This window comes from Chelonia mydas, chromosome 2, assembly GCF_015237465.2.
Source record: "Chelonia mydas isolate rCheMyd1 chromosome 2, rCheMyd1.pri.v2, whole genome shotgun sequence".
Taxonomy (NCBI): Eukaryota; Metazoa; Chordata; order Testudines; family Cheloniidae; genus Chelonia; species Chelonia mydas.
Genome location: NC_057850.1, coordinates 225,574,113 through 225,601,063, shown reverse-complemented (window position 1 = coordinate 225,601,063; position 26,951 = coordinate 225,574,113). Strand labels below are relative to the sequence as shown.

Here is a 26,951-nt window from a genome sequence, read left to right as displayed (position 1 = left end):
GGAGAGCAGCATGGCCAGAAGCGGCGACACTCTGGCCCTGCCTCTTCCCTTCTGGCTCTGCTGCCTCTCCTTGCTCCTTCTGTCAGGGGGAGGGGCTGTGTCCCACCTCTCCTGCTCTATACCTGTTCATAAGCCAACCCCCTTCTCTGGTGCTTCCCTTTTTCACTAAAAATATTCGGCTTATGAACGAGTATATACAGTACTTTTCTTTTGAGTGAACCTGTTTGGGCTCATTGTGACACATTAATGGGATCAACCAAAGCATATTTAGGAGAAAATGGAAAAGGCAGAAATAGATGAACCCTAACTACCATGGTCTGTGAAGCCCCAAAAATTGTATGGCAGGAATTGCTGATTTTTAAACTTCATTATCCATAGTGCAATTAAATTCCTGTCCTCTTAACACTGGTCTTACACAGAACACAAAAATCTAGTCAGGCATTCATAGGCTAGAAGAAATGCTAAATAAAATAAACTCTATGCTTAAAACTGTTTAACCAAATTAAGCTAGTAATGCACACAGTGTATGGCAACAATAAGAAAAAGCAAATACATTTTGGTAAGATTCTTACCTGTTATTTAGTGTTGTTGGCAGAGGATGTGATACATTAGGTGGCACAGCTGCATGAGTGAGAGAAGGATTCTGGGATATTGTGGCAGGGGTCTGAATCACCCCATTTAAAGTCCCTACAATTCCATTGATTGCCAGCTGGTTACCTGGCAATGCTCCAATTATTCCACCCACACCAGGCACTGCAGGAATGGTGGATGTTACAGTCTGCATACCACTAGCTAGTGCCCCCACTGTCACACCATTGACCTGTTGAACTCCTGAGCCTGGCTGAGCAGGACTCTGCCCAGCAGGTGGTGGAGTGGAAAGAACTGATGAACTGCTGGTACTCTGTCCACTGGAGGTTATCTCCTAATGTAAAAAACAAACCAACAAAAACCCTCAGCTGTATAGAATTTCAAACAGAACAGAACAGCACAAGGATTTTGAGATGAAGTTAATTTATAACAAGGTTAGAAAAAAAAATAAAAAACAAAACAAAATTACCTGGTTTAATACAGGGAGAGAATTGTCAGGTAAAAAACTGTTTCCCAGATGAGGGCTTTTACTGCTGTTCAAGGAATCAGTGCTAGGTGCTAAAGTGATGATTTCAAAAATAAAGTGAAGTTTAATTTTTGCATTTAACATGTTTAAAATATTAAAATATTCAGAATAATTTATTTCAGCAGAATGTTGATGTTAAACATAGAATACATAAACTTAATTTCTTATAATCACAACCCCAAGGTAAACTATTAGTTTAACTGACTAGTAAAAGCTGATGGATGGGTTCAAGACTGAATAGTGAAAAATAAAATGCCTGGACATAAGCAGCAATGATTTGTATAAGTCTCATGCGTCTTTAAACACATTAAAACAAGGGGAAATTTTTCTCTTGTGAAAGTTTTTCAGATCTTTTACTTTTTGATTTTTTTTTTTTTTAATAAAAAAGACAAGTATGCACAAAGTAGCTTGTTCAGGGAAAGCTTATATCTAAAAAATTCCCAGATCCAATATAAACTTGCCATTCTTTTCTCCAACAAAAATATTGTCAGTGATTAATTATACACACCAGACAAATCATTTAAAAAAACCCACCAATTATACTGGCTCTGTTCTCTTTGTACACACATGTATCTCCCATTCATGGCAAATAGGAATAAAATAGGCCTTTTACATAAAGAGTCTTCAGGTTACTTTGATAAGAGTACTACGCAAAATGTGGGAAACATTTTTCTCTACTTACCAGCTTGTGCTGGAAATGCATGTACTTGATGAGATGGGCTAGGGTTTGAAGTTATTGTTGGAAAGGGAACTGAAAGCTGTGCATTTAATAGCTGGAGGCGCTCCTTTTTAGCAGTCAGGTTCTTAATCTGTTCCTCTAACCGTCGATTTTCAACTTGAAGTTGGTGTAATGACTTCAGCATTCCCAGAACTAGAAAACAATTGACTAATAAATCTGATCTCTTTTAAGGTCACATTCAAAGTTTTTTCTTTATGAAGAATATCTCAGGATTGCACAATATGTCATGTGTTAGAATTTTAAATACTATATATATCCTTAGCATCCCTAGTTACATACTGCGGATTAATATTGCCAGTTAAGATAGTGCTTAAAGTGAAAATCCACCCCAAATAATTAATAAGAATGTACTAAAATAAAAAAAAGTCCTAAAATTTCTCCTTTGAAGTCAGATGTATGCTATTTAAAATACATAAACTAATATATAACAAAGTCCCAATTGTGGATCCATGTGGATGGACCCTTACTTCCATGCAGAGACAGTTGCACCATCAGAGTCTATGTTAATTTTGAGCAAGTTTCAGTACAATGTGCTTTTTCTGTAAATGCAGCCATAAAAAAAAAAAAAAAAGAAAAAAGAAAAGAAAAACAAGATTCCTTTAATGCAGGTAACAGAGCAGTTGTGGAATGCCTATTCTATTTGGCTTATGAAGTTTAAAATACAACTAAAAACTCTAAGAGCAGATCAAAGCTCTGAAATATATGCATTGTTTTTATGTAGTCAACTATTATTGTTTTTTAAAAAATGCAAAGGAAAAGTATGTGCAAAAGGAACTGTTCTATTGAATTCTTTGTCAAATAAATTGCAAATTTATGTGACCAATGAAAACCCTTTATTCAGGTTTATGGGGTTTTCTTTTGTTTGTTTTCATTTTGCTTTTCAATCACCATACACCTTGCCGGATGCCAAATCTTCCGGCTGCTTTCAGTGTCGATCTACAGATCACCCAGCAGGGAGCACTACGTGAGCATTGCAGTTACCACCCTTTCTTTGCAGATAAAGCGCATCATCATCTGAACAAGCACAGCTTCTACCATGCACATTTCCTCAAATTCTGATTTTGTTCCAGAACATGGATGTCCCAAATAGGGATACAGAGTAGCTGTCATGCCACAGGGATAGCCAGCCACTTTTTAAATACCAAATTGTATTTGTTTAACATGACCTCTGGGCCTACGACAGACACAAGTCTACTGGTGTAGGCACATCTGGTCATTTCCCAAGGATTTAGCTTTTTATCCCTCCTCTTCAAGAACATACAAAGGAACCCTCAGAGCGCCCAAATGAGATGCAATAAGACTTAGCTAAACCTGTCCTCCAGCTATCATGTTTAAAGGATTATCCCCGCATGAATTTCCTCACAATTAGCATTTTTGTCAGGGTACCATTCATAAAAGTACCAACTAGATGGCACTTTACTCACTACCAACAATCAGAATAGCATGTTCAATAATATATACACACAAAAAGTAACAAAATAATGATTTTTATATCTTGTATACAACTATTGAATCAATTTTTATTTATATTGATTTCTCATTGATGATGAATAAATCCAAACCAATATTATTTCCTCAGTTAAGCTTTATCTGTATTCACTTTTCAGTTATTTCATTTGGTAAACACAACTCTTGAAAAATAAATAACCCAGTACTAGAATTGAATAAGAGAGCATAAACAAAATATAAAAGTACTGTAGAACACCTGCACAACACTTGTGAAAAACAGGTAGTTTATACTAAAAATACCAGAAGTAAAGTTCTAAAGAAACATTTCAGAATATCAGCATCACACAAAATAAAGCACAATTGAGGAACCAAGCCTTAAATATAATCAGTACAAAACAGGAGTTATAAACTATGCAGCATAAAATGGTGAACAGGTTGTTTAAAAAGACTTAGGCATTCACTGGGTGATAATTATTTATAACACTGCCCAACAAACAAAAAAAGCCAGTAACAACAGAAAACGTGAATACTTACTGTCACTAGGGGTGCCCTGTTCTAGCAAAAATTGCTGGCCTTCACTCCACTGCCTCTCCAAAAGCTGTTCAATGCTGGCAGCTACCGGGGGCAAATTTTCCACACTGCTGTTCACTGACTGATCATAGCGAATCTGTAAGCTGCTTACAGGAGATCTGTTGAAAACATAGTAATTTACACATTTAAAGGAAGGAGGGAAATGTATTTAGCAAAGGGCCCATAAAGTTTCTTACCTTGTGCTAGCCCCTAGCACCTACATAATCCAGAGCTTCCAACACTAAGCTTCTCAAAGCCACTAGGAACTCTGAGCTCTCATCACCCAGGTTTTAACAGAAAACAGCAGTTTGGGAATTTGTGTACAGAAAACAGATACATTAGTTTAGCTGCACTAGCAGTTTATGTCTAACAGACAGCTATTATTGATTTCAGAGCACATATTGCTAGAGCAGGAAATAGGTGCTCAGTATAGTAATAAATTATAAATCAAATATCTAAACATCTAGACAATGGTGAAATACAAAATATGAAACCTGATTAAAATCATTACTATTATTATATTCTCCCATAGTACATAGGTCACATGTAATTGATGTGTGAGTTGTGCCAAAAAGCCCCCATAAAGAGAAATTTTTGAATAGAGAATGACTGAGTAGAAAAAACGGTTACTAACATTTCCATAATTGTTTTTCTTCGAGAAATGTTGCACATGTCCATTCCAATGTAGGTGTATGCGTGCCTCGAGCACAGATGCCAGAATTTTTTCTCCCTAGTGGCATCTGTCAGGTTAGCTCCAGAGTCCTCTGGTGCCACATGCTCATAGTGCCAGTATAAATGGCCCTGTCGACCCCGCTCCCTTTCAGCTTCTTCTTACCAACTGCCTCTGATAAGTGGGGACAGAATGTGGGTTTTGGAATGGACATGTGCAACACATCTCAAAGTACAACCGTTATGGAAAAATTAGTAACCATGTTTTCTTCTTCGGGTGCTTGCACATGTTCATTCCAAGGTAAGTGACTCACAAGCAGTTGTACAGGAGAGGTGTTCAGAGTTCAAGGGCAGGCTGACTGCAAGACTGCTCGGCCAAAGCTGGCATTGTCTCTAGCCTGCTGGGTAATGGCATAGTGCATTGCAAATGGTGGCCTGATGACCAGGTTGCTGCCCTGCAGATGTCCTGAATCAGGACTTACGCTAGGAAAGCGGCGGAGGAGGCTTGAGACCTTGTGGAGTGAGCCATCAGATTAGCTAGGAGCAAGATGCCCATGAGTTCATAAAATGCCTGGATGCAAGAAGTGATCCAGGATAAGATTCTCTGTGGAGAGATGGGGAGACACTTCATTCTTTACGCTATCATGATGAACAGCTGAGCAGATCTGTGGATGGTCTGATCCTTCGTATGTAGAAAGCCTGCCTGACATCCAAAGAGTGAAGGCGCTGTTCCTCCCTATTCACCTGCGGTTTAGGATAGAATAACGGCAGAAAGATTGCTTGATTGCTTAGGAACTGTGAGGAATGATGGATGTGGATTCCTTGATTGCTTAGGAACTTTGAGGGGAATGATGGATGTGGCTGTAACTGGACTTTGTCCTTGAAGAAGACCATATATGGGGGCTCTGATGTGAGTGCCCAGGTCTCTGAGAATCTTCTGGCCACTAGAAAGGCATAACATCGAGCATGTTGTTAGCAGCTCAAATGGGGGCTCCGTAACCTTTGACGGGAGAAGGCTCAGGTCCCAGGGAGGGATGGGATCTCTAATCTGTTAGGTGAAACAGAACCTCTTATATGGCTCCTACCTGAAGGAAGGATTGGACTTCTTGTTCCAACATTCGCTTGTGAGAAGGGTCCATGAAGAGGGATGGGGAGGGTGGGGTGGGAAAGTGGGGTAGACAACAATTGGATGGTGCAATCCAGTTCTATTGTGCTGAGAACGTAGCAATCTGAAGTAATCCGAGTCTAGGAAGTGGAAGAGGCAGTTGGAGAACAAAGGGGTAACTGGATTGGGCAGAGGGTTAGCTCAGTGGTTTGAGCATTGGCCTGCTAAACCCAGGGTTGCAAGTTCGATCCTTGAGAGGGCCATTTAAGGATCTGGAGCAAAAACTGGGGATTGGTCCTGCTTTGAGCAGGAGGTTGGACTAGATGACCTCCCAAGGTCCCTTCCAACCCTGATATTCTATGATTCTATGATCCAATGTAGAGGGGACGGCAATGCCGACCTATGAGTGTCTCGTCAAAACGAGCGCTTCAAAGATCCTGAGTGTCTGAGGCCCGACGGCACAGGACCAGCCAAGGAGGATGGGGTCTGCGCCTGAATCCTCTGCTCTTCCTCCTCTGCTGATCCTGTCTGGGCGGCTGTGAAAAGTAATGGCCAGTCTGCTGGAGCCTGTAGTACTTTCTTGACCCTGCTGATATGCACCAGGGACTGGCTCTTCTCTTGATGCTTAATGATGCTGCTTCTTAAGCACTGAGGAAGATCATCGGTGCCACAAATCCCGAGCTGTGGGAGGAGTGCGCCACACCAAGGCTGAGGTGCTCGGTGCCGAGTCCAAGCGCGGCTCCAAGGTAGGTCTTAAGGTTGCCTCCATGAAGAGGACCTTTAGTCTTGCCACTTAGTCCTTTTTGTTTCAGGATTTGAGGTCCCTGCAAATTTGGCAGCAGTATTTCTTACAGGATTCCCCAAGGCACTTAAGACAGCTTGAGTGCAGGTCACTCAAAGGCACAGACTTACCACCGGAGGCCCAGGGCTTGACACCCAGCCACTGAGGCATGCCCCGACACCAGGGAAGAACATGATCCCACTAGCTAAGCATGGAGGCATCCAGAACTAAGTACTAAAAACTACTAAAATGACTAAACTAATTCCTATCAAGCTGTAATACTATTTACACTAAGAACTGCAGAAAAATCACTAGGAGAAGGAATGCCTGAGCAAAGTGGTCCCGACGGATACCACTGACGGAAAAAAAATTCTGGCAACTGTGCTCAGGGTGTGCACACCCCTACGGTGGCATGGACATGTGCAAGCACCTGAAGTAGTAATATTATTTCATAAAAAACCCTAAAAACATTAGAGTTGCACTCAAAAGTCAAAAAATAACAAAGTTAAAGTTTCAGAGGGGTAGCTGTGTTACTCTGTATCCACAAAAAGATGCCACCGGAATCTTCGGAGTCTTTAAGGTGCCACGTTAAAGTTGCCTATCCAACCTTAACTCTGCCACCTTTGTGCATATGCATTCATATACTGCTCCAGCAGCCCTCGAATCAATGGCAGGGGCTGCCCACCTGCTGCTGCTGCTATGGCCGCTCCCGCGACCACTGCTCAGGTGGTCTCCGCGGCCAGCCACACTGGTCACTGCTCAGATAATCCCCAGGATCAGCTGCCCAGTGCTGCCTGAGCAGTGGCCGGTGTGGCTGGCCTCATGGGCCGCTCCAGTAGCGACCAGTCCAGCAGGCTGTAGAACCACTGCAGAAATCACAGAGGTCACAGAAAATCACGTAATCCATGACTTCCCCGACCTCCGTGACCAACATAATCATAATTGACTCACTGTTTCCTTGTTCTCTCCCTGTCTGTCTATATCTACCTGTTGTCTTTTGGTCTACGCTCTTTTTCAGTGACAAATTTGTTGTTATATATTTGTACAGAGTGTATAATAGCGGGATTGTGATCCTTGATTGCGAGTTGCTGTCACACCACAAATAAGTAATACCTGAGCACCTGATCCAGAACCCATTGGAGGCAACGGAAAGATGCCTGTTAACTTCAATTGGCTTTGGATCTGGCTCTGAATGAGACAGAGGGCCACATAGGGAAAAATGGGGATAAGAAGAACTATTGAGCAGATGTTCTGTTCATTGAGTATGGTCCACCTTGTAGACTGTGGGTGAAGCCTCAAAAAGGGATTAAGGGGTCCATAGACCTTGTACTGGCTGTCTTCAGAGTGGTGAAATTCATTCTGAATGAGTTGGGTCCAGTGGAAAGATTAGGATATGATTATGTATTAAGACAGTATATGAATGCATATGCACAAAGGTGGCAGAGTTAAGGTTGGATAGGCAACTTTAACCTGGCACCTTAAAGACTCCGAAGATTCTGGTGGCACATTTTTGTGGATACAGAGTAACACAGCTACCCCTCTGAAACTTTAACTTTGTTATTTTTTGACTTTTGAGTGCAAAGCTAATGTTTTTAGGGTTTTTTTATAAAGTAATATTACTACTTTAAGTGCTTGCACATGTCCATGCCACCGTAGGGGTGTGCACACCCTGAGCACAGTTGCCAGAATTTTTTTTCCATCAGTGGTATCCGTCGGGACCACTTTGCTCAGGCATTCCTTCTCCTAGTGATTTTTCTGCAGTTCTTAGTGTAAATAGTATTACAGCTTGATAGGAATTAGTTTAGTCATTTTAGTAGTTCTTATTACTTAGTTCTGGATGCCTCCATGCTTAGCTAGTGGGGTCATGTGCTTCCCTGGTGCCGGGGCATGCCTCAGTGGCTGGGTGTCAAGACCTGTGCCTTGTCAGCCCCTGGCAGGTGGTGCTGCTGGCCCCCCCCAGCAAAGATTTAGTCAGGGGTATTTATAGCACAAGTCATAGACAGGTCATGGACTGTGAATTTTTGTTTATTGCCCGTGACCTGTCCATGACTTTAACTACAAATACCCGTGACTAAATTGTAGCTTTAATTATAATTAATGTAATAAAGCAGTGGTCACAGCACAGTATATGCCTAACAACTATCAAATGCTTTAGTAGGTATTAGAGCACAGGTGATTTTGATTTAGAGAAAGAAAATACAGTAACTTTGCAGATTTTTATGGGTTATTCCTCCTACACATAAAGGATGATATGAGAGAAAGCGCAAAGGAGCTTACTGAAAAATTTGGATAAAGATTGGCATCACTAGCAAAGCAGAGGCAGAGTTAGACGGTTCAACAGCATATAAGTGATATGCAGGGCAAAGATAGGTGAACAATGGACTTAAATGTCACCACAAACTACTTGTCTTCATGTGAAGTGATGAATAAGGAAGCGAACTCTTGCAGAATCATTTTGAACTGATTTACACTTCATTCAAATCTGCATTGTAATTAGAAACTTCTATTCTTTCTGTATAGGCTTTTCTAACGCAGTCAACATTATAACAGATTGTCTTATGAGCATTACTTAATCCTCACAACACCCCTGCGAGGTCAGGAAGTATATTCTCTGTATTTTACAGTTGTAGAACTAAAGCAAAAAGATTAAACAACTTGCCCAAGGGTTACACAGGAAGTCTGTAGCAAAGTCAAGAACACAATCTAAATAGTCTGTATTCCAGTCCACTGCCTTAGCTATGAAGTGATCTTTTCCAGTGCCCCCTTGTTTTATTCACTACAAGGGAACAAGTCACTTACAATACAATAGTATTTGATCCCATAATAAAGGATTATATTGTAATGCATATGTACAAGAGGGGAGAGTTACAGTTGGGTAGACAAGTTACTCTCATTTCCTGATATCCGAGTGCTTCACTTTCAACCTCAACATTCTTGTGAAGTGACTTTTGTGTAGAATTTCCTAATTAAAATTAAAAAACCCAAGAAATTCCACCATGTTCAACTATTTGCTAGACAGAATTAGAATGCTCTGTATAGTGTGTTATATATGCAGTCAATGAAACAGAAGCCCTTGCCTCATTTCAGGCATACATTTTTGTACCATGTCTCCTTCAATATTTACCGCCTACGTATTGCAAAGTCAGCATGTAACTGTGTAAATTCTTGGCCTCACTATTGCATTAACATATTGATTTGCATTTATATAGGGATGTACATACATATTTAAAAACAGGTATGATACACTGTATGTTATTCTGAATGTTTTGGGGTATATTAGTTAAATAATATTTGAGGCATGCTTGGCAAATGTAGCGCTTCCCGTTCAAAGCTGAAGTCATTTATATACACACACACTATACACGCCAATATTTATATTATACATGAAGTATGGGTGTATATGTGTGTGTGAGATTAGATATCCAATACAATTATTGTAGAGCAGTATAAAACTATTATTAGTGTCAGCTGGAATGGCTGCACAATTCACAAGTGAGTTATGTAGGTCATACCAAATTAATGCCAATAAAATCTTCAAACCACTCCACTTTAGTAAACTATATTATATATATATAAATAAAATAAAGAATATTTTTGAGTTTTAGATCTATTTTTTGTAAGTAGGTGGTCTTTTTACAATAAGCCCAACTGTACAGGATTCAGAAAGAAAAAAAATAAAACTAATAAATGTAAAAAAACCAACCCAAAACAACCCTGTAAAAGTGTCTTAAAGTAGCTTGTCTAATATATAAAAATCCCACAACTTTAAATTCTGATGTTCCAAGACTTTCAGGCCTAACTATTGTCTGTCCTACATATAAGATTTTTTTTTTTTGGGCGGGGGGGAGAATCTCCATATTTCAAAGAATGAAGCAAACATTTCTGTGTCTTTTCTTTTTTTAATGGCAAATGTATGAAGTTGCTCAGATCTGAACATTACAAGAGAGATGCAGAGATGGATTAGTGGGCAGAGGTTATATTAGGCAGTCAAAGGTGCAAGGTATGTGTGACACTGTCTGGAATTTATATTATATTTATAATTTACATTTATAATATTGATACCAGTATTACAAAGAATCTTACATGATATGCCATGTAACGTATCAGTGGAAAAATTATGATTGGCTAAATATGATAATCATGTTTATATGTATGTATCATCTTTGTACTTTATAAATGTATGTGATATGTTTGTATTTCAAACTTGTGCTATGTGTCTGGGTAATACCCCCAGACAGATTGGCATCAGCATTATCCAACCTGCTTGATGGCTTATCAAAGGCAATCAGCTATACAATGAACCCATTGACAGAAGCCAGGGACTTCACCTATGAATCAGCAGGACATGTAGGGGACATGCTGGGTGGACAGGGGACTCCCATGTACTGTAAGTTTGTGTTTGGGACAAAGAAAATACAAGTCACATGGCAACAGACATAAAAAGCCACCTGCATTTTGTCTTCAATCCTGCTTCTTACCTCTGGAGCAACTTCTCTACAAACTGAAGCACTGAACAAAGGACTGACAGACCCATCCAAGCTTTGGGCATGTTCCAGAGGGCCTCTACAAGCCAGCAAACTCACCAATGCTGCAAAGAACCTGACGTATGGACTCTGAAGTTAGTAACTCATTGCTCTGACCATTTACCAACTCTTTTCTTTTCTTTTTTCTAATAAACCTTTGGTTTTAGATACCAAGCTGGCAGCGTGGTATTTTAGGTAAGACCCAAACTAGTATTGATCTGATAATGTGGCTGGCCCTTTTGGGATCAGAAGAACATTTTGTATAGTGAGCAGAGTTTTTAAATAACTTCTCGTTTTACTGGACCTACATGCTAATTGGGAGCCAGAGAACTGGCATGAAATAGAGGGGGCTGTGTGATTTCTTTTTTCAGCTTCTTGATAACCAGTATGGGGGATCAGGAGCACAGTTTGTGACTGGTTGGTGAATCTAACTTCAGTGTTAACCTCCAGTTTTGGGAGAATTTGCTCTCCTTTTTGCAACCTGCCCTGATTTTGACATTTCAGTGTGGGCTATTTCTAGGCCCCACAGGTCACAGTATGGTCTTTTTTTATATTGTAGATAGGGCTGGTGGCACTGTCCATCATCAATGCTGCCTGACGCTTCCTATTGTAAGACCCAGTTTTCAAGCGCTTATAACTTTGCCAAACTTTGATTTCAGGGTGTCTGCCTCAGGCTGATTTTTTTTTTTTTTTTAATAAAATTTCAGCCAAAATGATTCAACCATTTACAAGAACGAGGCTAGAGAAAAATACACTGTTTTGCCTACGTTTAAAAATTCTAGTGATCTTTCCCTTGAACAGCTCTAGTGTCCCCACGGTTTGGATCCACCAATATATAACATATACATTAAATTATAACCTAATATAGCTGTGTTAATTACGGACTTCCACAACAATCTCAGACTGTAATGAAATACAGTAAAACAGTAACTGAAATTCTTTGGAGGCCTATTGTCAGAGTTACCGGATGTCCAGCTGAGGCAGGAGCAAAGGCAGGCTGGAGACGAGGCAGGCTAGCATGGAACCAGGTATGGCTAAGCAGGAACAAGAGCAAGGGCAGCCTGTTGAAATTACTGGCAATTGAAGTGTTCCTGGCCAGAGTAGTGTTGTAGAGAAGACTGGAAAGACTGCTTCCCTTAGGAGCCTATGTATGTGCCCAGGGATCACCTCTTGGGTCCTCTTGGGATAGGCTGAACCCGCTTGAGTGACCTGCAGGTGATTACCCCTGATGACTTATCACACACTCTGGGCTCAGAGATGATACATCAGGCTTAAGCAGAGGTACCTGAGGCTCAGGCAGGCCCTGAGCTATCACACCTATCGCGCAATCCTGATGCCAATGCCCAAGCAAGGCATACAACAGCATCCTTAAAATACCGTACCTCAAATAGGCCACATATGCAAAATAATCATTCTTTAAAAATAACCGTTATCACCAAATTGCACTCCTATTTCACTTAAAAAACCCCAGACTATTTGAAAGTTTTTCCTTAAAATTATAATTTAAAAATCAATGGCAACAATTACCCACTATGTTATAGTGATAGAATTCTATACAGAAGATTCTATTGTCAAATTTCAATAGTGGAGATCAAGTGCACTGTCTCTAGAGCAAGAAAATACAATATTTGGATATAGTAATGTTGCCTAAGTTTTACCTCCAGTAGTGTAATCTGCTGATAGATGGGTATTTTTGGACATTTAAAAAAAAAGCATTATAGTAACAAAAATAGGTATAGAGTGGAACTAATACTACATGTGGACAGAAAATTAGAAGCAGGTCCCTTTAAAGAGATTTCCATTATCTCAGTAACCTTAGGTAAAGAGATCATTTATCTTGCAAAACTAATCACGTGAGTTTTACTTAATATCAGCGTAAATTTGGCACCATTATTCTAACTTCCTGGACATGTACATTGTCTGCATAATTCTTTAGACTCTTAACAAACATATGCACTATCGATAAAAGATAAATAAGTTTCCAAATCTTAAAATGTTTCCTTTGCCTGTACTCTCTAACGTAAATAACGCTTACCGTGGTGAGAGACTTCCTCTGGGTGAACCTCCCCTGCCAACAAGGCTGTGAGTATTATCTCCAAGATCTTGATCTGTAATGTAATATTTCACAGCTGATAAAAAGTTACTCTTATTAGATAAGAGTTTTAAAGCTGCTGTATTTTTAAAATATATTAAACCTTAACCACTACCTGCAGTTACTACTAATGTGTAGATAGTTGAAGATTGCTGAACTGTAGCATGTAAGGCGTTGTCCTTACACATTTCTGTGGGTGTACCAGGCCATGGATTATGTTCAGTTCTTTCATTCCTTTCTGTTTTACAGCACAGAAGCATGGTTTGCATTTGCAGTGCCCTCCCCTCAGCCACTTTTAATTTCTACGGTGAAAGTAATGAATCACAGCTGTGGACAGCTAATCTGTATGCTTATCACAGCAAATCCTGATGCTTTCTTTTTTTTAAACACTTTTCATCCCAAGACAACTCATAAAATATATAATGCCTAAAACCTACCATCGTCTAACAATTACATATTGGTTTAAAGATTTACTGAACATTTTATTGAAGTGCTTACTTTATAAATTGCTACTGTTTATAAGAGCATAGAAAAGACTTTTGCTAAAATGTATTAAAACAAACAAACAAAAACCCTCATTAAATAAATATAAAGAAATGTTTTGCTTGGAAGGACTCAAAAAGGTTATTTTCCCTATGGCCTCTCAGTAAAATAACCCTATCTGCTCCCTTCAAGGCTTCCCTCCCCCTTTTCTGAGTCAAATGACCTCTGACCTCTTAGAGGGCAAAGACATGACTGATCCATTCTTGGTAAACTGCTAAACTCATTCCCTTCCCCCAAACAGGCATGACTACTATGACATGTCAACAAATCCTTAAGGATGGAATGAAACAAAGCAAATCCAGCAGCTCATTAAAACTGGTCTCTTCTGCGACGTTACAAAATGTCAATTGGTAAATACTCACAGGATTATTAAACACTGTAGAAGTTCTCTAACAGGATCTTTCTGCCACACAAAGTTGTGTGCAATGCAATTTCATGAATTATGCAAATAAAGGTTTAAACTATTCAAGACAAAACCCAGTGCTGTTACTTTCTTTGCAAAGAACTAAGAGAACTGACCACATCAATCACACAAAAGTCACAGGAGACATTGTTGCATTCCTGCCTGCTGATGGCTCTGCTTAAACATTTACATTTCAGACAGTAAAAAATGCATAGCTATTTTGCAGTAAAACAAAGAATTTACTTCCAACATGAAAGAACCATATACAGTCATTTAGGAGCCAAATTCCCAACCAAGAGTTCACAAATAAAATTAGCGGTCATATTTTAAATAGTTAAAATCAGGAAAGCAGATGCTTTGAACAGTTCTAGCAAGCTTACCTGCTTGACTGTTTTCAGACTGAGCTATAAGTGCTGCCATTGCTGAATTAGGGTTCAGCCTATTGCCATACATGTGGGATGGAGGCAAACTGAGGGAAGATCCAGGTAGGGTGTTTGCCTGTAAGACAACAATTAAAACTACAATTTTTAAAAAGTCTGGAAGAAAAATTCTTAATTTATTTTAAGGACACTTCCTCATGAATTAAAATTAATTACTAGTATGTAAAATACTTAAAAGTTAATGAATATTTAAAAAGTAATTAATGATTTTCAATCAAGATTTGGGAATAAGGAAATATAATTGCAATACTTTCTGAATGTACTAAAGTGTAAATTGCCATTTTCTCTGGTATATACATTAAGCAAAAAGCTTCTATAAAAATTAAAAATGTTATTGTATGAATTGTTAGAAATTTTTGATTTGCAACTTTTAAATGATTGGCATACAACAAGTAGGATGTGTAGACTTGCTTACAATTCTTAAGTATTCAGCCAATGCCAGGACTTAGTGGCATGGTGACCATGCAGTTATCCTACTAATTATTTAATCTTATTAAACCATTTACAAAATAAGGGCAGGTAGACAACAGATGTCTCACAAATGCTTGGGTTCCTTACATCACAAGACGGCTGTGGAGGTCAAAAGGTCCACTTTCCAGCTCTATAGTTTAACTACACAGAGCCATATTTCCTTTGCTCTACTCTGTCATTAGTAAAACCTGCACACTATTTTGTTACTTCCTATTTTGATAGGCTTGGAAGCCTGGTGTTTTTTTGTTTTGTTTTGTTTTTATTTTAAAGAAAGCAAACAGCCATTACAAGTATGTTTTCTATACAATACGGGGCTCAACGAATCACAGTTTTGCCCTGACCCCATATAAGGAACTGTATTTTTGGCAGCTGGCCAGCTCTACTTACTGAAGAGCTCGTCAAAAGTTTGTATTCATTCATGTTGCTAACCACAATTCTGAAGGTCTTTGCTGGGACTTGTGCCAAACAAGCGAAAATGAACCCTTAAACAGATGAAGCTAAGGAGGCTGGCCAAAAACTTGCATAATCCAATGCAATAAAAATACCTTCCTCCCTTGGCTGTTTATACTTTCTCCCTTTCGAAGAACAGATCTGCCTTAATACTGAATTTTGGAAGCATGCTATCGCACACAAAAACAATGCTGCTGGTGCTAATAGAAGATATTTACATTAGCCTGAAAGAACACACCTTTTTCAGAATAAAAAATAGATTTTAGGTCTATGCTCTTGTGTTTACAGAAAAACAGACGCACAACCTGTGAGATTACATAAACAATAATCTTAGCATGAACCTGAATAAGAACATGCAAATAAGCTTTTCAGAAGAAATGAAATGCTTATTTTTTTGAGATGTAAAAAAGAAGGTGAACAGCAGGGAAGCCAAGTTGCAGGACATTTTGACATGTATAACTGCACACAAGAGACACATACTGGTTATTACAAGAAAAATATTACACAGTGTAAACTATGTCTCTGGAAAGAATCATACACTGCCATTAAGGTTTGGCTTTTAGCCAACATATTAAACTTGATGAATGGACTTTTACAAATTCACACAACTGTTTTCAATGATGTTGTATTTACTATATACTGGTGAGAAATCTTGGCCAGTACTTGTATTCAAGTTTTTCTATTGTTGAGTATAATGTTAGAACAAACAAACATAAAATGTAGGAACAAGAAATTCTGTAAGACAATTGTCATTTTAATAGATTTTTATAAGAACATAAATCACAAACGCTCACAGGTTCACCAAGTATGGAGAATCTGGCCCTTATTTCAAGGTTTGTAGAATATTTCCATTAGAATAAATCTGCAAAAGTTAAAAGCCGTTTAAAATACTCCTAAGTCTTTTCACTTACCTGGTTATGTGAATATGTCCCTGAAATGTAGTACATTAATTTCCACTAAGTTCAGTGACACTTACTGATGGAGGCAGGCAGCACTGAACCATTCCAGCTGTTTTCCTCAATAAACACCTATAGCATGACTCCAAATCGACTAGCATTATTTGTTAGTAACCTTTCGTTTTTCCTCTCATGCAAATAATAGGAATTACAAATTTCTAGTAAACACTTTCTCTGAAGAAAACGTTAATAAACAGAAAATTAACCAAAGGCATTATCTGCTCCTATATTTAAAAAAGACAAGACCAACAAGGTAAAACACTGTATATTCCAAATTTAAGTTTAATTGAGGCAGTTGTAAATTATATTAGTGTATTTCTACCCTTTAACAGATGTGAATTGTGTTTTATTAGTTTTTAATTTTTGAAAGTTCAAAGTGCTAGCATTTCAGGAGAATGAGATTTTTAAAAAAAATCAAGTCCAAAAGGTACACTACTCACTTCTGCTGCAGAGATTGGATTCCCACCCCCATTATTCTCATTCTATTTAATTCACAGCAAGGTTAATAAAACTAAAGTAAAGTAGTATGTTTAAGATTACAAATAAATGTATAATTGTGGCACAATTTCCATAATCGGCAAAAACAGAACATGTTTAGTAGACTGAAATTAACAAAAAAATTCATAAGCAGAGCTGGATGAAGTTCGTTAGAATGATCTACATATCTTGAAAGGAACAGCAAGTCTCTGCTGAGAAGCTATCAAAGCGCAAAACAACACACATCAAAGAAATTAAATGTTTGCTATGTGGGTTAACATACCAGATTGAAAAGCTTGGCATGATTTGAACAATATTTAAGAGTCTGAGGTTTTTCACAAGTGGTGGTTCGCTACCTACATTTAAATCTTTGCTTACACTTTAACTAAAAACATTTTAAGACTTCCTGTGACGTAAGCTAGAACTTCAGAATTCCTAGTTTCAGAGTAGCAGCCGTGTTAGTCTGTATTCGCAAAAAGAAAAGGAGGACTTGTGGCACCTTTAGAGACAAACAAATTTATCTGAGCATAAGCTTTCGTGAGCTGCACGAAAGCTTATGCTCAGATAAATTTGTTAGTCTCTAAAGGTGCCACAAAAGTCATCCTTTTCTTTTTGAGAATTCCTAGTGACATCACACATCTTATGCAACTCCTCAAGAAAAACTCACTTTAATAGAACTGCTCAAATAGCTGGCGGTAAAACTTAGAACTATATTCTTTTTATGAGGAAGGAAAACGTCAGGAATATGGATTTGAAAAGTATTACTATGTATATGACGACTTCATCTGACAGGAAAGTAAGGAAGGTATTAGAGAACTGCATTATTTAAAGGTGAAATAGGAGCTTCACATTTCACTCAGTTGAAACAGGCTATAGCAAGCATTTATTAAAAATGCGCAATCATCCTGTCAATACACATTAAGGTCACAGGATTGAAACAACCTCTAAAATGCATCACTTTTAAAGCTGTAGCATTCTTTATTTCAGCTGATTCTCTTTAACAGCCAACTTGCAACACATGGCTGAAATGTACTTGTACAAAATTCAAATAAAAGATATTTATATTTAACTAAATCTTTATTTTTAATGCCCAGAAAACAAATCTTACTCAAAATGATTTCAACAGATAGATTTAAGCCTAATTAGAGATATATTGTATTTTGATTTTATTTATGGAAAATTCAATAAAGGAGCAAAGCAACACAAGATGAACATAGATAATACACTATAATTCAAGGAATGGTTGATTATAATAAGAAAAAATGACTATTCTAATTGGCCTCTAATGTATTTCTCCTACAGTAAAAAGGAAAGTCACATATATTTTTAATTAAGTTTGAAAATTATTTGTACACATCAACTAAATTGAGTAAGTTATACAAATACCCTGTGAAATATTTTTAAGGTGTCAGCAACACTGATGTTTCTTTGGAGTAATGTACAAAAGTATTACTTTACATAAAAATGAACAGAATTTACTAACACTAAAGTTTCTAAAATTAACAAAGTATTAGATTGTAGGACTGGACATTAATTTAATTTTTCAGGAAGAAACAGTTTCTTGCCTAAAAAAAGTTACATGGAGCCAATGAAAGAAAATCAAAGGGAATAGGAGGAGCCCAATAGTTAGCTATATAAAATTTCTATCAGAAAGGTCTTGATAAGCTGAGAACCCATGAGTGTGCACATTCCCCTGTTTCTTTCAAGTTTTATGCCATGAAATATTTTCTGATAACAGGCCCCATTTCTGTCTGAGCTCCACACCAGTAAGGTTTTAATACTCAGCGTGTGATGAGAGATGAAACCAAGTGTGAACAACTTTCAGGTCCCATGAGTAGGCTGACTATTGAAGCTGTCAGGTTCAATTGCATCATTCGACATTATTCAATGCCCCAAACTGCTCCCTAATTGTTAGGGGCTTAACATATTCAAAACCATTGTTTAGGCTAATGCTGAAATGCCTACAGTTGAGTTTCCATAAAGAAGGGGGAGGGATTTAATTGTAGTTAAACCATTACTGAACTCTCCTTCATTCATGATAGGACAACAAGAATGGGCTGAACAACCAATTCCAAGACTGCTTCTTAATCACTTTATATCTAATCAATACACTTCTTCCCTTTTGATTAAAAATATAATTATTGCTAATAGTTTCATACCACAATATTTTGGTGATTCTTTAAAGTAAATGGAAGATAATTTCATTGCCTATTGCAGTCTGGAGATGTTTGTCATTAAACGAGGGATGGAATTTTTCTTTAAAATAAAAATGATTTATTCTTACTTAAGTTGCCTGTGTGCCTCAAATATGAACAGCAAAATAGTATATTTAAGGCTACAATAGTATGGTATAATTTGTTATTTTTTCACATTTTTAATGTAAGTCTTGTGACAGAAAATACTCATAACCATGTCATGATGTCCTGTTTTATATGAATTATAGCAAATCATGCTGACCAGACAATACTAATCATGTTTCAGCAAACTTTCTAAAGGAAAAAAACACTACACAAAACCATGTTGTAGGATTTTTAAAACACACAGTAATTAAAAATAAAGTGCATATTAGTTTTGCCTTTTATTTGGAAGACATTGCAAAATTTCTGGTAGAAAAAGAATATTTCCATTTCAAGTACTGTAATCTAGATTTAACACTGGAAAAGAAAGGAATAATATAGACAACAGTTTATCAAGTGTCACCCAAAACTGGAATCTTGAAATGTGTAGATGTAAGCTGATACCAGCTGAAATTTGCTTTTGGGGCTATCTGCTCTTTTCCTTTTTTTAAAAAGGTATGATAAAACAATGTATGTGACTGTTATCCCTGTTGTTTTACAAATTTCAACAATAAATTCGGCATCAGATTACGATTGGCTCTCTGACAGTGTACGGGGACCAGCTATAATTTCACTAGGTAATGAACTCTCTGCTCCATGTTATTAGTGGCCCTCGCCACTTCCAGTTCTGCTAGCTCCTCACATGCTCCACACCATACTATTTAAAGGGTGGTTAAATTGCTGCTGTAGCAGCATGCACTCCCAGGGAAACCCAGAATAAATTTTGGCTGAGTCAAACAAAATGCCTTATGAGATACTTGCTGCAATACATCACTTCTGAAACTCCTCACCACAAGTGAGGGACATATTTTAAAGGCACAATCTAGAACTAAATTTTCTGTAGAAAAAATGCTCAGTTGAACTTTCTAGTGTTTTTCTGATAGCCAGAAACACAGCTGGGATTTGAAAACCAATATTAAAAAAAGGTTCAATGCAGTTAAATGCTCCAACATTTATTTCCTAGTGTCACCATATCAACATTCCAGATGCATGCAGTGATGTAGGACATATAATAGAAAGTCTACTAAACTGCTTTTGGACTGAAACTTGTGATTCTGCTGAAAACCTAAGGCCAACACTTTGATTTGTCTTCTTTCAATTTTCACATGGTTTTCAAAATAAAACTTAAAACAATGCATCTTATTGCTTCTTCAGTGCAAGAGCCTACAGAACTACTGGTGACTGAAGGTGGGAACAGCATGAACTTCCTGCAGCAAATCCCACTTTATCCAATCACTTCTATGTCAGCAGAAGGGAACAAATCGAACACCTACTGTAGCCTTGCATCCGATGAAGTGAGCTGTAGCTCACGAAAGCTTATGCTCAAATAAATTGGTTAGTCTCTAAGGTGCCACAAGTACTTTTCTTTTTGTGAATACAGACTAACACGGCTGCTACTCTGAAACCTGTAGCCTCTAGTTATTCCCTCTCTGAAAGAAATATCCTGGCCCTTACTCAGGTGCTTCAGAGCCTGGAAAGCTTTCCATCAATGGCAAAACTACCATTTTATTAACTGGGCTGACCTATCCACGGGAAAATTTCAACAAGCAAGCTTTTTCACTATTTAATTATTTGAAATAAAACAATTTGACTAGATAATTCTACTAGAACATGCTAGACAAATGAAAATAGAAGAAACACAAAAGAAGTCTCATACTAACTTCAGAAGCGAAAAAGACAACTTCTCAACCAAGAAGGACATTTCCATTGATGTGCAAATTAAAATATAGATCATGTTTTAACTTTATGCAAACTATGAATATTCCTTTCATATTATTATTTTAAAAAATTAAACTACTATATTGATTTTTAGAGCAACACAGAGAAGGCAAGTAATTTAAGTAACTGTAACCATGATGAAGACTCTATCTATAAAAACAGATAACCAAATGCTGGTTTTAAGAGAAATCAATTGTTTTGATTAAATTTAGGCATAAATCTTTCAATTAAATGAAAGAAAGCCCCTATCTTTCAAACAAAAGCGCTCAAATACTCTCTAAGAGAGGCAAGAATGAATACAACTGAGAAACACAGTGGGATTTGAAAGGCAAAATGAAAAATTAATGGCACACCTACAGAAACTAATTTATACCTCTGCCCACTGTACAACAAGGGCATATCAAATGATTAAAAACCACAAGGGTAGAAGGTCTGTCTTCTAGTAATGTGAAACATCTATAATCTCCACTGTATTACTGGTTTAACTGATCTCTTCTATGTTAACTAAACTGGATATTCTGTAAATTATTCATTAATTCAACTCTAATTGTTTTACAAATGGGCAAATTAACAACAATATTTAATGTCGAAATATTACATTAGGGTACAAACTCTTTTAAAGTAGAACTTACACAATTTTTCAAAATGAGGGCCTACAGGTATAATATTCTGGGGATTCTCCATCTCCTTCACAACCTAAATGAAGTTGAGATTTAATTCAGAGTAATAATCTGGATTCCCTTTTACCTCAGTTTGTTCCCTATTCCTTCCACTTCACTACCTCATGGTAGTTAACCAGTATCTGCTTTATATATTTGTGGTAATATCAAACTTAAAAGAAAATCAGTCTTCCTTAAAACCAAGAATCTATATATTGGAATCCCAAATTAATTCTTTATCCTGGCTGGCACCAGACAGCAGGATTTGATTTAGCAATAAAATCACTATCAAAATTATATTTTGCAGTAGTCTTATTTTCTTAAACCAACTTGATCCAAGATACACTAATAATGCTACAAATAATCTGTAATCAAAAAAAACCTTATTCATAATTATTCCATAATATTAGTAGTAATGAATGAGCTGTTTTTTCAATAAACATTGGTATTTAAAATTCCTAAATAAAGCCCAGTACTCTTTGTTGTTATTCAAATGATGAAAGAAACATCCTCAATAACCAAGTCCAAAGAATTACTGCTCTCTGAAGGATGGTTTCAAAATAAACTACATTTTAATATGTGGCCTGTAAGCACTTTACATCAGAAATGAACTTTGCAGCTTGAAACAAAGGATTCACTATACAAAGTGATGTATAATATTTTGAAAGTCATACCTAAACATTCAATTTCACCTAATATTTTTGTTTTCTTTCACTGAATATAGACTAGAAAATTCCACATTTTTCACATTCAGCACCATCACTATTGTCTCAAGCAGCTAAATTGAAGTAGTGCTACATTCAGTTCAACCAAGAGGTCAATGTGCCTCAGTTGCCTGGAGACTGATGGTTGCTACAGCAGCACCAGATAAGCCAAGCTAAATAAGCTTCAGTTTGAAGGCAGAAAGCATTTACGACTAGACTGAAACACAGATGCAGTTGTCTCAGCATGCAGTAGTGTGCAAAATCATGCAAGTGCCTATCAGTCTAGTTCCATGTTCATATAAATATGTGTAGTCCATCTTATTGAAACAAGAAGAAAATATAAACGGTAAAGATTTTAATTAGACTAAATACTGGATTACTTGCAACTATGATTCCTTTGTTCTTCTAGTTGAGTCACATGTTACAAGGAATTTTCCCTCTGGCTGTAAATTCCTCTTCCACCCTACTCTTCCCCACACCCATACTCAAAATCCTCAATCATAATGAATGAGAAGAAAAAGTCTTTTACCTAATTTTGCCTGGAAGTAATCAACAATTAATCAAAACAGGTTTGAAATAATGAACAAATAAATTCATACTGAAAATCGTATTAACATGACAGTTTCTTAATATCACTGACTCATGTCAAATCTCCTGAAGTTTAAATATAATTCGATCAGATAAAAATGGGTTTTGTTGAGTTTGGGAGGGAAGTCACTATCTTGCACTTTCATTTCCTCATAATGCAGAAATCCCTCCTCTCTTATTGTAAAGGGATGATGTGAAATGCCTTCTAAATCAGTCAACATTACCTCCACTATAGAATGATACAAGGCATTCCCCCTTTACCATAAATGCTCTCATACCCTGAAGGCCTAGGAACTGAGGACAGAGTTCAGGACCTGACATCTGATTCCCACATATGGTAGTGTTTTGAGCTGACACTAGACATTCAGATCAGCCTGAATATTAACAATTTAATTTCCCAGATAAAGACTATGTCAAACTGGAGTTAAGGTTGAGTACATAGCAGTAATTTAAGGGTAAAAATGTGACAGAGATTTTATAATTACACCAAAAACAAACACTAAAAACACAGGAAATAAAGAGGAAAGGTTAAATTTAGAAGAAATCCAAACAAGTTCAGACATGGACATGCACAGTTAAGGCACCCAAACCTTAACTCTGCCCTGCTACAACGCTATACAAGAACCATACAATTATGATTACATTACAGCATAATAGCATCCATACTCCCAGATTAGATTAAAAGGATTTTTTTTAAAAAAAATATTTTGCTCATGAGGGTCGAGTTAAGGCTGTTTGGGTATTTTAACTGTACTTTGTATTTCTACATGTTGACCTAAATGATGGCTCTTCCTGTAGAGTAACAGCATTTGCTGACACCACCATAATTGGAAATATTGTTAGAAAAATAGAAATGCACGAATTGCCATATTGGATTAATCGATCTAGTCCAGTATCCTGTTTCTGACAATGGTCAGCACCATATGTTCCAGAGGAAGGTCCAAGGAACCTCCTCATTTCTAATAGTTAGAGTTTGGCTTCAACCCTGATATATAATGTATAATCTAACCTCTAAAATTTGTTAGCATTAATTATGACAACACTGGATATTATTATCCATACCCATTTTTGAATCATGCTAAATTCCTGATGTCAACAATTTCCTCTGGAAATGAGTTCCAAGGTCTAATTATATGTTGTGTGAAAAAGTATTTTTTAAACAGTTTTGGGTTTGCTATCTTTTAATTGAATTGATTTTCCTTTATTCTTGTGTTATGAGACAGGAAGAACAGAGGGATTTCTGGCTCTTAGCTAGTTTCGATCAATGTCAATACTTTGCTTCTTATCCCATGACTAGGAGCCTCTTATGAGGTACCCTGTCAAAGCTATTTTGAAAGTCTAAATTACGTTAACTGGTTTTCCTTTATTCACTACTCTGATACATTCAAAGCATTCTAACAGATTAGTGAAACATGATTTCCCTTTGCAGGAATTGTGCTGGTTAGACCTATCATATCACGATTTCCAGATGTATTATTACTCTATTTCTAATTATTATTCATACTGAAAGTAATATAAATCATCCTGAGAAAGACCTACACAGATGAAGGAAGTAGTCAGTTTAAACATTAGCAAATCTTAAAGTTTTATTTTGGATCTAAAAATTAAAGGCAACAGACATTATAATTTAAGTAAAAAACCCATAAAATGTATTGAGAATGAAAGGACCTTGCTCTAAACAAAAAGAAAAATTTGATATGGCTTGAGGTCATGATGTTCCTCACCTCGAGTACATCCCCCACTTCTCTGTAGTTTAAATCTAGAACTTATTAACTCTAATAATTTTCAATAAGAAAACTACTAAATTGATCCAAAACATGGGAACTATGAGTTTAGGTTGCAGAATGGATATAGAAACCCTCCCTGGTCTCCAGGGCTTTGGATCAAATAAGGACATATCAGGATGTTAGTAAAAATGATCAAATCCAGGTTGAGGTACATTTCACCTGTGCTTTTGGGCATTTATAGATGTAGAAATGAACCAGAGTATTCAAGCTCACTCAGGGAGGTCTTCATTGATTGAGATGGCCACTATCTTTATGCTGTAGCTCTAAAATATCAAACAGGTTTGGAAATGACCAACGAGGAAGATTTTCCACATTTGTTCTGCAGGAGTAGGATGCTACAAGGACAGACTTACTTGGAAGGAAATCTTCGTGAGAGCTACTGTACATTTGAGAATAGCAAATTACAAAGGGTTGGGGAGATAAGATTCCTATTTGTCTGATTAGCTTCTCCCAACAGAAGAAAAAAGTCCAAGAGAATCGTGGCTTCCAAAGGCAGTTTCCATGTATGAGAAATGAGACTAATCATTCGTGTAGTATGTGCCTATTTCAGACTCTGGATTTGGAGATGAACTATTAGGATGATATTTTAGACCTTGGTTACTGTGCCACAGAAGTTCTCTATTATACTGGATGATCCGAAGAGTGTCTAATCCTCATCTTCAGCCATCGTTTGTGGTTGTGAATGATGTCTTGGGTTCAAAATGGGGAACCCATTTAAATCACCATATAATTATAATACAAGATTTCTGGAAACCTCCAAAGACCTTACTTATCCATCCACCAGACCCACACCTCATTCAATGCGCAGAATGGACCTGCTCTGGCGATTATTCAGAGTTGTGGTATGAACGAGACTGTTGTCTCATTTCAACCCTGCCTCTGCACTAGAGTTCCTATGTGATGCTAGGCAAATCATTTAAACCAAGCTTTTCACAGGTGACCACTAAGTGCACGTTCCTCATTTTCTGGGTGCCCAACTTGAGGTACCTAGAACTCCAGCTCAAGTCAATGAGACCTGTGCTCTGAACAAATAAAGTGCTATAAAATGCTATGTTCTCTGAAAAATCAGGCCATAGCATTTCAAACTGGACACCAAAATTAGTGGATACTTTTGACATTAACGTCTCTGTGCCTTATTTCCCCATCTATAAAATGGGAATAATGCCACCATCATTCCTCTCAGGGGTGCGGTGAAGATAAATTCATTAATTTATGTGAAGAACTCATATGTTCAGATGAGCACCACAGAAACCCCCCCAAGGAAATTAATTTTGTACTCGGAGCAGGAAATAAATGATGCAATAAATAATGCATGGGGCCACACACTGAATGATGAAAATAAGATTAAATATTGCATAGCTGCTCATTCAGTAAGCACCGTCCATCCTGTACATTAAATGAGACAAGGGCCCTGTGGAAAAAATAGTCTGTGATTATGTAAAGATTGTATCATAATATATATGCAGAAAGGGGCCAAATTAAGGTTGTCTGGGCAACCTTAATTTTGGCATTTTCTAACTTCTGAATGCTTAGCTTTGCAACCTTAATGCTCCTTCAGTGCATTTTGCCCTCTGTAATATTATACAAAATGACAGCGAAGAACTCACTCTTCACCACTGTGTCAAAAATCTGTACACAGCCTTGGTAACGGAGTATCATGCATTCAGCCACTCCTTCGCCCCTTCATCTGCCTGGCAAGGGCACTATATTAATGGGAACTCCGAGCTGAAGACAACACTCATCATGAGAGGTGTCTCAAGCATTTTGTGATTACTTCCAGATTTGGGATGGAGGGGGATCTCAAACACAGACCTCTTTCCCAAATGAGAAAACACACAATGCCTTCAGTACTGTTCTGGAGGAGGCAGACATGCTGGCACTTTCACAGATACCTTACAATAGAACCTCAGAATTACGAACATCAGAGTTACTAACTGACCAGTCAGCCACACCCCTCATTTGGAACTGGAAGTAGGCAAACAGACAGCAGCAGAGACCAAACAAAACAAAAAACAAATACAGTACAGTACTGTGTTAAACATAAACTACTAAACAAATAAAGGGAAAGCAGCATTTTTCTTCTGCATAATAAAATTTCAAAGATGTATTAAGTCAATGTTCAGTTGTTAACTTTTGGATGAACCACCATAATGTTTTGTTAAGAGCTACAAACATTCCTGAGATCTTCATAACTCTGCGGTTCTACTGTACTTCCGGATCGACAAAAATAGTCCTTGTATGTCTTCGGCTCCCACTGCTTTATTACCAAGGTTCTTCAGGAAAATCAAATAGGACCAAGCCTATGATACTAATAGTTTCAACTTGGACTTGACAGTTTTGATTCTGAAGGTCTTATACCATATAAGCTTTTTTGTA

General features: G+C 37.4%; 1 protein-coding gene across 14 annotated transcripts in view; it reads right to left on the bottom strand.

Moving 5' to 3' along the window:
• The window catches only part of MLLT10 (MLLT10 histone lysine methyltransferase DOT1L cofactor), a 227,485-nt gene that overhangs the window by 9,546 nt on the left and 190,988 nt on the right, over positions 1-26,951 (bottom strand). For 10 of the 14 annotated variants that reach the window (XM_043541310.1, XM_043541311.1, XM_027820953.3 and 7 more), the window contains 6 exons: positions 14,369-14,486; positions 12,986-13,058; positions 3,837-3,991; positions 1,797-1,985; positions 1,058-1,146; positions 573-922 (listed from right to left, as the gene is read on the bottom strand). In XM_043541310.1, the coding sequence (XP_043397245.1) occupies positions 573-922; positions 1,058-1,146; positions 1,797-1,985; positions 3,837-3,991; positions 12,986-13,058; positions 14,369-14,486 (974 nt within the window). Of the gene's footprint in view, positions 1-572; positions 923-1,057; positions 1,147-1,796; positions 1,986-3,836; positions 3,992-12,985; positions 13,080-14,368; positions 14,487-26,951 lie in introns of all 14 variants that reach the window. The other 4 variants (XM_043541312.1, XM_043541309.1, XM_043541306.1 and 1 more) reach the window with 1 other exon arrangement.